Genomic DNA, 16,612 nt, shown 5'->3' on the forward strand with positions numbered 1-16,612 from the left:
ACGATTTCAGGATCTTGATTTTAGAATATAACACTGGAAGCATTTTATTTCAGAATATTACAGTAAAATTTTTATTGGTTAAGTTAAGTAATACCTTCATAAATTAATCAATTAAGGTCTTGAACTATTAATCTTGGGTAAATGTTGAGGAGGAGATAGTTGCTTCTACATCTCTAGGGAACAACTCATGCTTGAGTGATGGAAATGAGAGGAATTGTGCCTATCTTTTAAAATGGGACCAAACATGTTCATGTGATCAAGGGATTCAAAAGTAATTTGCTCACTCCATTGTGATGGATTGGATGAATCATCGTTTCAAGTGTTTAGGGATTGGAGGAATGATCACTCAAAAGTCATCTATCCCATCTCGGAGATTGGAAAATGATTCCTTGGTGATGATGTTGACAAAAAAAAGAGTTACAACAGTACTTGTAATCAATTTTTTTTTGATGGACATGAATAATATGTTAACAAGTGATATGGGTTGTCCCAATTATGTGAATAGAATTCAACTCATCCATTTCAATATCCAAAAGGTTCCAAGTCAATTACAAAATTCATGATGGATATGCATATGATGGTTTTTATAGCCAAGACAATTACAAAGTTAAAAATTAATTATGTTATACAAATAAATGTGTGCATAAATGCAAACAATTTAATCTCATATAAGAACTATATCAATAAAAACAAAAATGATGATCAAGAATGGACACACAAGCATCATTTGTTTTTTTGTTCTTCACAAGCTTTGAACTAAGAAACACACAGAGAAACGAATATCACAATCTCTTAAACAAAATTCAATTATATAAATGGCAATCAACAGTCGACATGACATGCGAGCATCATTTTTTTTCTTTCACAAGCTTTAGACTAAGAAACGGATACAGGAACGAATAACACGATCGAATCAAACACCAAATTACCACAGTTTTTGTCTGATGGGTAGTTGACAGGAACAAAAGGCTGCATTGATAAGCTTTCAATACTTTGCTCAACAAACCATGAACAACAAATAAAACATCTGACAGAAAAATAAATCCTGATTGTCCAGGTTTAAGTAATATATCATACACGACAAGATACTAATATAATCCTAACCCCATAATGGAGAATTTTTTAAGTCACAAATGGCAGAAATATATCAGATTCCTCCTTTTTATCAATATTAACTGACCAAATCAACCATCATAAGAATGAAGCTAAAGAAAAATCATGGCAGATATACAAAGAATCCTTAAATTCACCTTGGTCAATTAAAGCGTAATGATGACCAGAAGATTTCATGATAGCCAGTAATTTACTGATAACAAATCATTTTCAAATAGGCCATTATACAAAGGGAACTTAAAAAATCAATTTAAAATGTCCTATAAACAAATTACCTGATGATCAAACATTTACACAAAAGTGCACGAGATTGTTGATGTCAATAACTGAACAAGGAGCAGCAAAACATGCTCTTGATTGAGCTCTGGAGTTCATACATCTGGAAAATCTCCAAACTGCCAGTGTAGGGTAAGCTGAAATTTATAACAAGTGATGACGGGAAAGATTGCCCTAATGGTTGGTACTTGGAAAGAACATTTTATTGTACAAATGTCTCAGTACATCCGTCAGGTTTCTCGTTTAATAAACTAAGATCTCTTTATTACTACTATTAACAATAAACTGAAATTTCATTTTCTCAACCAGCAGTTATCTAGTGGTGTATTCTTGGAGGCAAATCATCCCCCATGTCTCTGAAGAAAACAACACATGGAACAGAATGGAAGAACGAGAAGGTTTTTTGGACACTTCATTATGTACATAAGCAACATTAGGAGACCATATCAATTGGCTCCACTTGCTACGAAGAGTTCTGGGGCTCTTCACGTGAATCCTACACAGCAAGAGGAACAACAATTAGCTGTAATGTGAAATTTGATGATATGCCACCACATAACATAAAATAGGCACTCTATTAAGTAACTTTATTTTGAGATGGTAATAGTTTAAGGAAACAAGTGGATTCCATAACTTACCATAAGATCTCTAATATCCACAAGAATTTCTTTTTTAATTTTACACCACAAGCATATACTTCTTGAATTGTAAATTTAGCTTCAAAACCAACCGTACTGTGTTACTATCCATGTTGACCCATACTGCATCCTTGCATATCTATGAAAACTTGATTATTCTTCAATGAGAATGTTGTACATCTAATACATAGGTGAGGTTTACTAAAGCATAGACATCTCTCCCTGAACCTAGCTATAGCCCACCTGGTGATGGAAAGGTTGCCTTAGTCCTCTTTCACTTCCAACCTTTGATAACAGGAAAGGGGAGGAGGGTAGGATAACATTTCAGTTAAAGCCAAGGCCACCACAAAAAAAAAAGAACATATATATATACATAAGAAGGGTAAAAAAGAAAAAAGAATAGCATACCTCCTTCTGATTCACCTTCTTAAGTGGGTAGAAAATACATAAGCTTAAAGTTGGCTCAAGTGCAAGATGGATCCCTAAGTAGAATGTTTACTCATACCTTTTCATACCCAAGAAATAAAGTCACTTTTAATTTATGTAATCAGACATCTGGACGGATTGTTATGTGCCCAAGAAAAATCAACCAATCCAGTTTAAGAAATAGCCTAAATTCTGAAACAGAAATACCATCATCTAGTCGTGGAATGCAAATTAACTAGACAAACCAGAAAACCAAACTGACCGAGACATTCATTTTGGTTCAATTTGTTATTTTGATGATTTAGTAGATTTAAAAAAGTTGAACAAAACCAATGATTCACTTTGCAGTTAAAAGAATTCCTAAACCTAAATGAGCCAACAATCATATAATAAATGTATAGCCACATCAGTAAAATACAACAACATACATTATTATGATATATATCGTTGGTAATGTTATTCATCCATATATCAAATATATATTTAACAATCATGTATTAAATATATTTACATAATATTGTAATTATATGCAGGGAAGACTACCTAAACCTCCTCAGATTTATATTGAAACTATAATTACATCATTATAGTTTCAAAATATACCCGACATTCTTAAGATCTAATGTAATCAAAATTACACTTGCATCATGCACCCAACTTGATAAATTTTCTTCATATTTTCAAAGAATGCAAAGCAATTTGGAATTAGAACGATGCAGCTGTCTTTTCAGCATGCACACACACACATATATATGGAATTCTAATTATGTACAAGGTAAACTACAAAAACTCCTTAGACTTCAAATTATATCCTCTTGCAACCTAGTTAGTTTCTGAAGTTACACTTGCATCCTCCTGATACACCCAGATTGATCAACTTCCATTATACTTTCAGGGATGTCAGAGTACATTTTCAAATTAGAAAGGAAACAAATGTAGTTTTGGCATAAATCTGCATGAATGTTTGTTAGTGACCTTTATATTTAGCACATCATTTATAAAATATATTTGAAATTGTATAAAAAACTTAACTAAACCATTCAACTTTGGTTTAATATTTTACAGATATTTCCTACGGTACAGTTTTAGTTTCCGGAAACAGAACAAATTTGACTTAATTTAGAATTTACCTACAGATGAGACAAACAGAATCAAATTTTGCACACCTGTAGAATCCAGCATCTTCAAATCCAAGCCAAGGGAAGAAGATCAAGAATTGTTGTTCCATGTAACAGTATGATTCTAACCTTACAAGTTGGCACACACAATATTGACCGGCATGGGCCAAAAATTGATTTAGCCATATGAAGGCCCCTGTGGCACAGATTGATATGCAATATACTAATACCTTTGTGGCATGATAGATTTTAACTCATGCAAACATGTAACAATCTGCACAATGGCCCTTATAAATGATCATATGTGCTATATACTAAAGTCTAACATATAAATTATAAAAAAACTTATTAAAGAAAAAGATATTATCATCTTACTATACTAATAATCCTCTCAGGACAATTAACTTAAGTAAAGCTGCCTGTGCTTTTTATGTAAGATAGGTAAAAAAATTCTTTGTTTTGTCCTTAACATTTGAAATTCTGATGATAATGATCCAGTTGAGTAAAAGTCACAATATAGTTAAACAATGACAATGAATAATGTAAAACAAAAGCTCCAATCAGGTGCTAAATTACTCAGAGATTTGGAAAAAAAGTGACTTTTTTAGAATGACGGCCGTGACATTTGAAAAAATTCTGTTATTTGTAAGCATGGTGACCACAAGCAATGAAAGTCACATAATATTTTCAGAATTCTGCTATTTAGGATCCTTTGACAGTAGGCAATTCTTTTTCCATATTGAAGATGAGCAGATATAAGACTAGAAACGTGGCCTTTGAAGGGAAGTTTAAAATATCTTTTCTAACTGTTTCGGTTCTTGGGTTGTTCAATTATGAAAAACATCTCAGACATCTTTGAAACTGGAAAGCTAGAAGACCATGAACTTTCCAATTTTAAATGTCACAACTTGGCAAGAAAAAATTGGTAGAAGATTGCAGGCTTGGAATTACATTTTACCAATGGGCATCTCGTAGATCTGTCTCCCGGTGGAATCCTGTATGGAATCAGACTGAATTTATCTTAAACTACTTAATTGAAAGGAAATTTCTAAGCAAAATCAGCCAGAGGATGATCCATTAGCCGACTACTTGAGAAATGTGCAAAGCTTCCAAAGAAGCATACAGAGGGTAGATAAATAAGTCCTGAAGACAACACAAATGTATGATGAGGATTTTCAATCTAGATTATTGCTTGATTATCTCCACAAAGTCATATTTTTTACATCCAAAACTTTTTAGTAAAATGTGTTTCAATAAACAAGAAAATGAATCTGTCATGACAAAATTCTGAAAGTAATTCAACAAGCCACATCTTAAAATAGTAACACGCAACAAGCAATCAAAATAATTATCCAAACTTTTAGAATCGACATGCTAACCAAAAATAGAAACAGTTAGGAAAATGATATTTTCTGCTGTGACAAACTTCTTGTTACCTTTAGCTTTCTAGTTTGTTACTGTATCTGAAGTTGTTCATGCTACCCAATATTCATCGATGTATGAGTTGCTGAAGCATCTGCAGTTGTCCTTTGACTATTAGGATGATCCGATGACTTAACATCTGTTGAATTTGATTTTCGACCATTAGATGGTATAGAAAAGCTGCGAACCATAACACCAGGAGGTTCTGGAAGTGGTGTGGCTATGCATGATGAAATTGGTACTTGTTTGCTTGTTGCATTTACCCCTTGACCTCTAGGCACCAGAGGGGCTGAATGGCCAATTAAATTGAAAGATCCTAAATGTTTTCGACAACCTATTGGAGGCCTTGGAAGCTCATGAAGCTCATTTATTCTTGGCGATGTTACAGGAGGAGGTACAGATAGCTTAGGTGTGGTAATGCTTGTTGGTTTTGCTGGGACTCCCGCCAGATGTTCCACTGATGACATGGAATTGTTTGTAAAAGAAGCTGGTTTGCTTGGTAATGGTGTACTTGTCAACGGACCAGAAAAAACTTGTCTGCCAATCTTCTTTGAATCAGATGTATTTGATGTAATCAACTGAGACATCCCCCCTTCGGTACATGCAGAAGGCATTCTGATGGGGCTACCAACAGTTTTGCTCTCTTTAAATACTGACTGCTTTATAGGTAAACTGGTGGGGCTTGGCAGCTCAACATCTCTGTAATTGTTGCCAAGAAAATTTGGTTGCAATGGAGATGAATGCCATAATTGTGTTGGACATACACCCTTGTTTTCCACCCCAGAAGCAGAAATCGAATTAGTTGGACCTGTTGAGGTCGAGCTCTTAACATTAACAGGAGTAGGAAGAGCATACGTGTAAAACCTCTCTGTTGATAAAGGCTGCATCTGACTAGTCGTTTCAGATGATTTAGGGTTCCTATCAGAAAAAAGAGGTGCTGACAGACTGACAGCCCTAACATCCTTGTTGAAAGGAGAGGAATCTGATTCACATCTATCTACATCATCCTAAACAACAAAGATAAACATGCCGATAATTGTTCAAGTACAATGAAGGCAGTTTGCAGTTTCATCTACAATAATAACAAGATCTGCTAGATAAGAGGAAATTATACAAATATATAGGAAATACTAATGTTATTTCAGATTATAGAAGTTTTCAGTCTGCTTAAAAATTAATAACAATAGTTATCACTATCAATATCAAACTACTTGGATCCCTAGAGACATTTGGCAAGAAGCATAATTTATATAGTGTCAGTAAGGTATTAAAAACTAGATGTACAGATTCAAAACTCTTCCTTTCTCCTTTCTCTCACACGTGCTTTCTCTCCCCCTTCCCACCATGCTGTCATTGCCTTGTCTGCTGAATTGACATTGCCTCCTCAAGGGTCATTGTTCTCTCCTCCTACTGATATGCCTCATCCTAGTCTGCCTCCTCCACACACACACACACACAAACCCCCGGCGGTAAGATAATTGCTATCAGCATCAGGTAAAGATTTTAAACCTTGGTGTGCACCAGATTGCTATGTCAATCAGCATAGTTGTAAAACATATCATGCCAAAGAGGTATCAGCATTCCATGTGTCAGACCATGTCAAAAAGTAGATATATGTCTGCGTCAATTTTCAATTTATGTTGGCCAGGATAGGAACACACCGACTAGTATTGTGCCTTGCCAAAAAGGCATCAGTACCCTTAGTGATATATCTACTTTTTTTGATGTGCCTTGCCAGGATAGGAACACAATCCTTGCTGTGCACCCAAGAAAACACAGCACTGACCAAGCAATTCAGAAGATTTTTGGTCGTAGCAAGTGATACTCATCATAAATTTCTAGGCCTTTTGTCTTGCTGTAAGTCGATGTCCTGAACCGCAATTTAATAAAATGAAGACACTTTGGCAGAATAAATTCCTGAAGGTGGGTTCCGAAAAGACCATACTTCTTTGAACTTGGCTTTAGCTTGGGGGCTTCAAGCGCCAAACTAAAGTTTAGGGAAGTCAAACTATCTTTGAGTGTGCATGAGTTGTTTTATTAGACCAACACAAAATAGTTTCGTTGTTCTAGCACAAGTAAAACCCAAAATCTCCCTTATGGCTCAAACATGACGAGGATCCCTCATTATGTTTCAGCAAACAATATTTCTTCACTCTTCGTTGGTGGATTACAAGGGTAAAAGAGAAAATACAAAAACCAGCTTCAAGGAGGCCACTGTGGCACTTCAGCATAACTGACCGTAAGAGAAATTGGTAATGACCTACAGCCCATTTATCCAGGATTTAACTGCCATCAGTAATCTGATCAAGACACTACTCCCTCTCCTCTTCCTGCCCAATGTTGCCCTTCCTCTTGTCTTCTCTTACTGTCTAATCTCTCTTATTCCTTTACACTCTCTTTCCCTTCTCCAACTCCATTTCTCTCTCCCTTTTCCCCTTGTCTTTCTCCTATCTCATCCCCCTCTTTAGTCCTCCCTCCTGCTTTTGTGAAATCTACACCAATAGTTGGGCTGATGGACCTGATTCCTCTTGACTGGCCAACTAAAAAAACTAGCCCAATCCAACCCTTCTGCCTGTCAGGCTCTGGATAAGGACCTTTAGTTGTAAGTTATATTGATGAAGTTATAGGCAAAGGTGCACAATCTCATGTCAGAGCAACCATTCTGTAACCTTAGCTACTCAACTAGGACCCCACTCAACCAAACTGAAGCAATCTGATAAAAATGCACAAGAACTTCAACCTAGACGGCTAGCTCAGAGTAATAGAAGAAGCATCTTTTGTATTCTCAAGCCAGTTGCTTCAGTACATTGGAGGTTCTAACTATTTGGAGCTTATATTTGAGGTTCTCATAAATCAAAAGAATATGTCAGCTTGTTCAGATAAAGCAATATTCTAAAATCCATTATCATGCAGGATTATTTCAGATGTTTCATTATGTGATCAACAGTACCCCAATCTAATTCCAAATGGACCTTGGTACTAGTGGGAAGATAAAAGAGTCCAGATTCATTAAATGTTATGGACCATAAGAGAATCAAATCTCACATAATTTTGTGCTCCAATGCATTCAGTGCACTATGATAAGAACAAATGCCCTATATTCTCAACACTGCCCATTATGTTGCATGCTAATTTTTTCCATTTCTGATACAGCTTTGTAATCCAAACAATAATTTCCATGAGCCAATCTGATGTAATATTCTCCTTTGATATGAACAAAATGTTGTAACTTAAATATGTTCTTTCAAGCAGAAATATGCCATTTTCAAATCCTATCAGTGCAATTCTAGCTGATCTTTGTCACATGCTTGTACCAGTGTGCAAGACCCAATTTGCAGAAGTGAAGGGACTTAAGCAGAAATGATTCATTGCTGATACAAGTAACATTTGTGCTATATTGGCATATGGAAAGATCGTAACATAATGTGAAAATATTTTGCACACTAAGTATACAAAGGCTTTAGACTGAGTAACCAAGCATTTTCTCACCTCCATTGAATTTCTAGAAAAGTAACTAACATCACGATGTTGGTCATGCTGTTGATAATCAAAACTCAACTCTCCATCATCTCCATTTTCAACAGAATGATCGACCTCATATCCTTCCAATTGATTATCCTCAAGTCCATTCAATTGATAGTCAATGTGCTGCTGTTCAGCTACAATTTTGATATGTGGCTCAACAACTTCAAGAGATTTAACTCCTTTATGAAAGAAGTTTAACTGATTCAACAAAGAGAACATATACAATCAATTCTTCTAGTTATGATTATTATAGCACTTGAAATTTGAAAACTACCTGTGATGCATTGTGCCTAGCAGCTAGTGTCAAGATACTCCGGGATTGTCCTTGCTTTAATGATTTCAAGCGACAGAGGAAAAGAGTTGCCTCCTCTTCATAATCTTCTTTAGCTGCCTGCAACTGCTGCAGAGAAAATGTGTCACCTTTGGCATTTTTCAACCTTCCTTTTCCACTTTGTGCTGCCAACATGTATACGTCTCTGGAGAAAAACAAAACAGAACAAAGAATAAATTACTTCATTAAAAAAGCTATTCACATGGACCACCCTGAAAACTTCAAGGGCAATTCAGTCAACCTGAATAACAGAACCTTTTTTTCCATTAGAAGAAAAATAAACGCAACACTAAGATCACACCTTTTATCATCACACTGGCGTTTCATTTCCTGCATTGGTGAATATCCCAATTAGAAGTTCACTATCATTCCTCAAAGGTACATATGTTTTGTTTTTTTCTAAATGCTGCAGAAAAGAATAAACTAACTAGTGGACAGAATCACAGGCTTTTATAAAATTATACAGAATAAAATAAAACCCTTGAAAGAGAAGACACATCCCAGATGCCCCAGTAGAATTGTTAGTACAAATAAAGCAAAGAGAAGATAAAAATATAAGGCTAGTTCACTTAGTCAATGAAATGTCCAAACGTCACTCTAGATTTAGGAAAAAAAAATGCTAAAACTAACTCAACACTATACTGAACAAGAGGAAAATATAAAAGCTAAACGAGACAAGTATTTTGACTTCAATAGCAAATTGATACAAATAAATTTTGATAATAAAGCTTTTAGTCAAGAAGTTTAGCAAAGTTGAAGCCACTGTAGAAATCACATAAACTTCAATAGCAGATTGATAGATGATGAGATCCCATAACCAGAGATGTAGTATAATTTTTTCTTTTTCAGATGCATCAAAATTTAGCTGTAATTAATTGCATAAATTCAAGCTGTAAGCTCCAGAAAAATTTTAACCTTAGCCAAGAACTGTAGTTGAACAAATGGAGATGTGGGTCTGGGAATTTGAATCTATGTAAGCAAAAAGAAGGTTGAAAAGCAAAACCCAAAAGAAAGGAGTACTCAATCCAACTAGTCTATTGGGATGTCCTCTCATAACTAAAAAGATAGCAAATGATAGATTCAACATCGAGAGCATTAATCCCAAAAGGAGGAAAATTGACCAACAGTCTTTTGACCCAACACTACCAACGACCAGTCCTGCTCTATTGGAGGAGCCAGCCCCAGACGAGAGTCATTGTCAATGCCAAATCATTAAAAACTATTGTATTCAGTATTAACTAATGCATCAAACTGTGGTACACATTGAGCATGAGGACAAAGTATATCACATCAGACAATCATAGAATTTCACCGTGATGTACTATTATCTCTTAACACAAACCTTCTCCTGCTTCTCATTAAAGCAACCAGTTTCCACCATATTTCTAATGATAGTATATGTGTTTTCTTTTCTAGTAGACTTCCTGCATTTTAGCTTCTCCTATTCTTCTACTTTCCATTATATGCTTCCATAACATAAGGTTCAGTCCCCTTGAATGGAATTCAGAGTCTTCGTTGTTGAACCAATATAACCATGAGGTTCAATCACCTTGGATTGGACTCCCATAACATGAGTCTTGGTTGTTGACTCAAGAATTGCAAAGTAGAAAAGTACAAAGTAGCAGTTTAACATGCCCCACTTTCTGTTTTTCAACTCTCATTTTAAAATATCATTGGGCACTTCGCTCAGCCAGTTAGGTTAAAATATAGCACATGATTATTAACAACAAATCTGCCAGTTCTGCAAATTGAGAATTTTACACACCTGAATTAACATTTACTTAACAAAAGATTCCCATCATTTAAAGCATTAACGATGCCCATAGCATGCTGGCTAACCTCCTTAGTAGTTGTACAAACTCAGGGGCTTGAAGATGCACTTTCATCATGGATCAAGAGTTTATCAGTATAATGTGAGTATGAATAAAGGACATCCCCACGAAGGGGAACATTGAGAAAACATAGGAAACCCAAAGTATAAGTGATGGCTTTTCTTGATGGACCACCTCAACAGGAAAAGAGCAACTAAAGGCATTCCTTCAACCATAGTATACTTTGAATGAGCCTATATCTCTCTAGTATTTTGAAGAGATATTGAGCAGTTAACCTACAGAATATAACTATCCAAAAACTAGTACTTTATTAATTATAAAAAAAAAAAAGTTAGATCCAAGATTACAAACCTCTACAGTTTGAAGGTCCTTGAGAAGAGATTCTGATGGAGTTGTGATAGTCTGAACAACATGGACACGCTGAGAATGAAACAGATAGAATTTATTGTATTGTGTTTGAATCTGCAAACACTTCAAAATAAAGTTGGTATAAAGTAAAACAATTTGGACTCACATAGGTATTAACGAGTTTCTGAAGTTCAAGCTGTGCCTTTCCAAGCATCAACAAAAGCTTACCTGCATGCATTTAATGAAATGCAATCCATAATATGCAATGTAAGTAAGCAATTGAGATAATAAAACACATATTCAACAAGTAGTTGGTACAGTAATCTGTAAATTTTTGATTAAATATAAAATAGACTTGGTTTAAATCTGGAATGTAGTTGCGAACCAGAAAAGCCATTTGAATAGCAAAGACAAGTATGGTTCATCTCACAGTGGAGATATTATATACCAAGAAGGTTAGGAAGCGCTTGAAAACCTGCCAAGGTGCCCGAGCAATTGATTTGGTTTGGGCAAGCACCTTTAAATTGCATGCAGTCCAGCCACACGCTTGAGCTCAAGCGTCAAGAAATTCAGGCGACCGCTTGAACTAGATCAGGTTGTGGATCGTTGATCCTAGTTCAGTTGAACTAAATCAGCTTGATGCCAAGCCCTAACCCTAACCTTCCCTCTGCCCTGATGTGACTCCTCTTTCTCCTATGAAAAACCTAATACAAGCAACTTGATCAGCAATACTTTTCAATTCATGTGCAAAAATCGCCCTTCAACAATAAAGGATCGCCATCCGTGAGCAAGGCAACCCTCCGATGATGCCTTTCCTCTCTCTCTCTCTCTCTCTCTCTCTCTCCCCCCCCCCCCCTCTCTAAGCCTCCCAATAGGCCCCCTCTCCATCCCTCTCACTCTTGCCCCTCAAAAGCTTCACTCCTAACCGACAGCCCCCCTCCCATTGTCTTGTCTCCTTCTCTTGGACCTTGCCTTTTTATCCTTCTCCTCCACCGTTGCCACCTACCAAAACTCCATAGACCCCAACAACCCCCCTCTCCATCCTCCTCGTTAGCTGCCCTTCCAACCAACAATTCCCCCCTCTTCTCTTTCTCTCTCTACTTCCCCCTCTCCTTCCCTCTTGTTTTCCCCTCTCTCCTCCTTCGCCATCGCCCCCCACCAATCCTCTCTAATAACCCCCCTCCCCCTCCATCCTACTCCTCATCGATAGCTCCCCTCCTAAGTCCCAACTGGCAATGCTCCAACCCCCTCCCCTCACCCCCCCTTTTGTCTGCTCTCTCTGCCTATTCCTCCCTCTCCTTCCCTCCCATAAGGCCCCCTCCTACTCCACATCCTCCTCCCGAACAGATCCCTCCCAAATCCTAATCGACAACCTCTTGCCTTCCCTTGCTTGTCTCTCATCTTCTTCCATGCAACACGTCTTGCTTCTTCCCTTGTCTCTCCCCACCTTCTCTATTTCGTTCTCTTTTTTAATGCTAATTAGCATTAATGATAGTTAATTTTTGTTCATATAGCCTATGAATTATTTGAAAGATCGAATATATCATTGCTAGTGTTTGGTACTTTAAATCAAGGATTGTTGTGCCGCTTGAAACAGGCAGTACATACTGATCCAAGCATGGGCCGATACGTGGACCTCTTTTCAGGTGGCCTAGTGCAATGTAGTAAAAATAATAAAAAATCAAAAATAGCAATGGGGCCTGTCCAACTCAACATTAAAAAAAAAATCCTAAAATAGAAATTAGGGCTCACAAACGCGCGCCCCCTTCTCGTGTTCAACATTGCTACCATCACTACTGTCATTGCTTCACTTCCATGTTCCTTCTTCCTAGGTACGCTCCCACCTCTTCTCTTCTTCTTTCTCCTCCGCCGCTGTGTCTTCTTCCTTCTTCCTTCCTCCTTTATTCTTTCACCACGCCTTCCTCTTCTCCCTCTTTTTCTTTCTCTCTAAAACACCGATACTAATCAGTATGTACCGGTCTGACAAAACACTAAAATGGGTCTAGTACCCAAAACGACGATCCTTGCTTTAAATGTAATTTGATGTTTTAATGATAATACTTGGAATATGAAATGATATAGAACTGCCTCAGTTTCATTTTAGTGATCATCTCTTTAATTATATTTGATTATCATATTATGTACTAAAATTTTATAATAACATTTAAGATTAAACTTATTTTCAAGATATTTATAATTTATGTGACAAGCAAAAAAAACACTGATACGCTTACCACTTTCTTCATCGTCATCCAGTGCAGTTTTTTCGAGCAGGCAAGTACCCAACTCCTTTAGAGCTTCTGAAAATTCTGCAAAAAAGGGGAAAAAAAGAACTGTATAATACATTTTTGATAAAATAGGATAAAGTACGATAAGAGAAATGATAGAAGTTTTTCATGTGGTTCAAATATAGAAGAATACTCTAAGAATGTGATATAATTTAAATCATGTCAGTCTATGTTAAAAGAGAAGAGTGAGGTAGAAGTAAATCAGACCCAATCAATTGTGGGCTTGATAAGAGCATTTTCCTGCAATAGTAGATAGAAAATCTCTGATATCATAACAAATAGAGAAAAGGATAGTGGGAGAAATTATAAAAAATAGAGAAGAGAGAGAGAGAGAGAGAGAGAGAGAGAGAGAGAGAGAAAATTCATGAGTACAACTTCAGTAAAGGCTGAGTCACATAAACAAGAAATGGTTAGGTGACAGATGTTTTTAATCTCTGGTTTTCAGATGCAGTATACATGGGGTAGGAGCTAGAAGCATAACAACTGATGGCTGGGGATGCTTGATGCCAGTCAAGCATTGCCTGGTGATTAGTGATCATTAATTGGCAATCATCTATCAAGATTAACTATTAACTGATGATCATCAATAATGAACTAATGATAGCTAATAATCTGCTGATGATGTAATCTATAGGTGGCTGGCAACCAACATTCTTCCAGTAATCATCAGTTTCCCTGATCATCCAACAGTTGGTGATCACATATTGCAGTCCAATCATAGTGAGCATGCATCGACAACCGGCCAACAGCCATAAACCATCACAAGACAATTAGCTTGATGACCACTAATCACCAAGAATCACAATCTTCCAATCATAACAACAACTATTCAGTTATCAATTAGCAGCATCTACCAGTAATCATTTAATGACTAGCGATCAATTAGTCAATTGAACAAGTATAAGAAAATGAATGGTTGAAGTGATTAAGCTACAGTTTCTTTTTATCGCTTTCACAATTTGCCAAACAATAAAACATTAATGTCACATTTTAACAGTGTTGCCTTTAAGAAATGCCATTTTTTGCTACAACTACTTGGAGACAATCAAACAACCATTAAGTGCAAACCAAACCAAAGTATTACTAAATTCCTTCAGAGCAAAATGATAAATATATGAAAACGTATAGAGTACTACCATATGCACTATTTTCAATAGCAGCAGCGGCAGAAAGCAAGCTGTCATAGCAGTTTCTAATGTCATGGATGTCCTGAAAAAGGAAAATACCGCATATTGGTAAGTGCACTTACAAAGACTACAGTTAAAGTTATTGTATTCTGAAAAAACAAGCCAGTGTTGTACTTTCTGCGGCAACTACTTCAATCACTATCATGATATCACTTGGCTGTGAAACAAAAATTCATCAAGGCTTTGTCGAACCCTTTTGTTTTTGTTTTTTTTTTTTGCAAAGGGCAAGTGACGAAAGTGGGATTTAAACTAGGATCTTGCGCTGACGAAAGTGGGATTTAAGCCATGATCTTGCGCTGAACTAGACAGCACATTCAATATTTTTACCAACCAAAACACTGTGTAATACCTTTTAGTGTTCTTCTTTACTTCGCTATCTATGATGCAAACACTGATCATCTACCAACCAATGTCTTGGTGAGATTGTTTTAGTTTTTAAAATCAAGGACTAATCACTAACATTTTTCAATGGCTTTTATTTCTGTTTATGCTTTGAAAGATGATCCTCCTTATTAGCAAAATCTCTAATTAAGATAATTGTTCATCCTCATAAAACATTTCCATCAAATATATTGTCACAATCACCTTCTATTTCTAATTCCACTCACTTCCTTCTTCTTAGACAATCTTGGTAACTAACATAGTAACTTCATGAGATGTTGTCAAATGACAAGTTATTACAACTGAAAAACAACTCAAACTGACAAAATTGTCTGAATAAATAAGATAAAATGTCTCCCTGCGTCACGTTAATACTTCGAGCAAGAATTTCTAACAAAAAAGTAAGCAAGCGGATCTGATATAACAATTACATAAAAAAGAACATTTTATAAGTGCTAATAACAAGAACTATGATCCCCATCATTTCTTTATCCATAAACGATATACTCTAACAAGGTCCACAGAAAACCCTAGAAAGAGCGAATTAAACCGGAGGAACATAGAGAAGGTCATAAGAGGAACCTGGGACGCCTTGAGGAGCTCGTCCTGGTGCGCCACCAAGCCTTTCTCCCTTTTCTGCTTTTGCTCGTCCTTGTGGAAGGCGAACCCTCGCAATCTTCTCAGCGATGACTTCATCTCCCCACTCCCTCTCGGCCTTGACTACAAGATCAAGCGCCCCTGGCCAAAACCAAGTCCAAATCCCTAACCGAATTACGCAAGCGTCGACAAAGCAACAAAGAACCAAAGAGGGGAATTCAATAAACCCTGGAGCAATCCGTACAAAGGCGAAACTGATCTCTCTCTCCCTCTCTCTCTCTTTTCTCTCTCTCTCTCTCTCTTGCTGTGGTCAGTCAAAGAGAGATGTATCCAAAGAAAGAAGAGCGTTGCCGAAAAGAGCAGAGAGGAGAAGCGGTCTGGTGGAGCCGGTTCACGGAAACATCGAACCGGTCCAAATGAACCGTAGTGAGGATGACCTCTCCGATTATCCTGTGTTGTATTACATGACAGCGAAGAGGTAAACTTGTCGATGTTGTTAGTTTAGATTGGTCAAAGTGGCTGACAGAGTCGTAGTGCGGAGACAAACGCCGCTCAGCCGATCGCGGGTGCTTCCCCGGAAGTCTTCCCCGTGACGCATGAGTCAACCCGGGGGCGAGCGGGCCCCACCTGTGAATTCCGAATCGAACGGAATGAGGCTTGACCACGGGCCAAGTTGATGGCGCTGGTTCTGGAACAGCGGGTGGAGTGGTACACCCGGCTCAATGATGTGGCAATCAAATGTTGACAGATATATATATATATATATATATTCTCTTAGCGATATCTCGACACATCTTATTATTAGTGAGTTCTGATGTCAATTCGATCTGAAGATATGAATCATGTTTAGTCTCAGAAGCGAAATCATCGTAAATCAACGGGTGAATTGAATTGAAATCATGTTTAGTCTCAGAGGTGAATCGTTTTTATACGTACATAAAAATCTAAGGCTTGTTATTCCTAGCACATGTACAGTATCTTTAACATTTGTTGGCAATTCCTGACAAGTGTTTCCAACGATGAGAATAATACAATTGAAATTGAATTATGATAATATCAATGAAGCTTATTCATTTCTAAGATGTCACTCTCATTCAACCAGTCAAGCCTTTAAGAGGCTTCAACAGAAT

The 16,612-nt window shown here is 36.9% G+C and overlaps 1 protein-coding gene across 4 annotated transcripts; it reads right to left on the reverse strand.

Moving 5' to 3' along the window:
* Positions 1 to 1,570: 1,570 nt before the first annotated feature.
* Positions 1,571 to 15,840, reverse strand: LOC103971100 (uncharacterized protein At2g33490). 4 transcript variants are annotated; one of them, XM_065185802.1, is made up of 11 exons: positions 15,727 to 15,840; positions 15,468 to 15,623; positions 14,454 to 14,526; positions 13,264 to 13,338; positions 11,196 to 11,257; positions 11,033 to 11,101; positions 9,091 to 9,179; positions 8,793 to 8,994; positions 8,483 to 8,716; positions 5,008 to 6,000; positions 1,571 to 1,885 (listed from the first exon to the last, which is right to left on the reverse strand). In XM_065185802.1, the coding sequence occupies exons 2-10, from the start codon at positions 15,579 to 15,581 to the stop codon at positions 5,050 to 5,052; spliced, it is 1,869 nt and encodes a 622-aa protein (XP_065041874.1). In that variant the 5' UTR covers positions 15,582 to 15,623; positions 15,727 to 15,840; the 3' UTR covers positions 1,571 to 1,885; positions 5,008 to 5,049. The 4 variants fall into 4 exon arrangements, with proteins under 4 accessions (XP_065041874.1, XP_065041873.1, XP_009383329.2 ...); XM_065185801.1 differs by having other exon boundaries at positions 15,710 to 15,840; XM_009385054.3 differs by having other exon boundaries at positions 9,151 to 9,179; positions 15,468 to 15,816.
* Between the last annotated feature and the right edge of the window lie 772 nt (positions 15,841 to 16,612).

Source organism: Musa acuminata, chromosome BXJ1-6 (assembly GCF_036884655.1).
Source record: "Musa acuminata AAA Group cultivar baxijiao chromosome BXJ1-6, Cavendish_Baxijiao_AAA, whole genome shotgun sequence".
Lineage (NCBI taxonomy): Eukaryota > Viridiplantae > Streptophyta > Magnoliopsida > Zingiberales > Musaceae > Musa > Musa acuminata.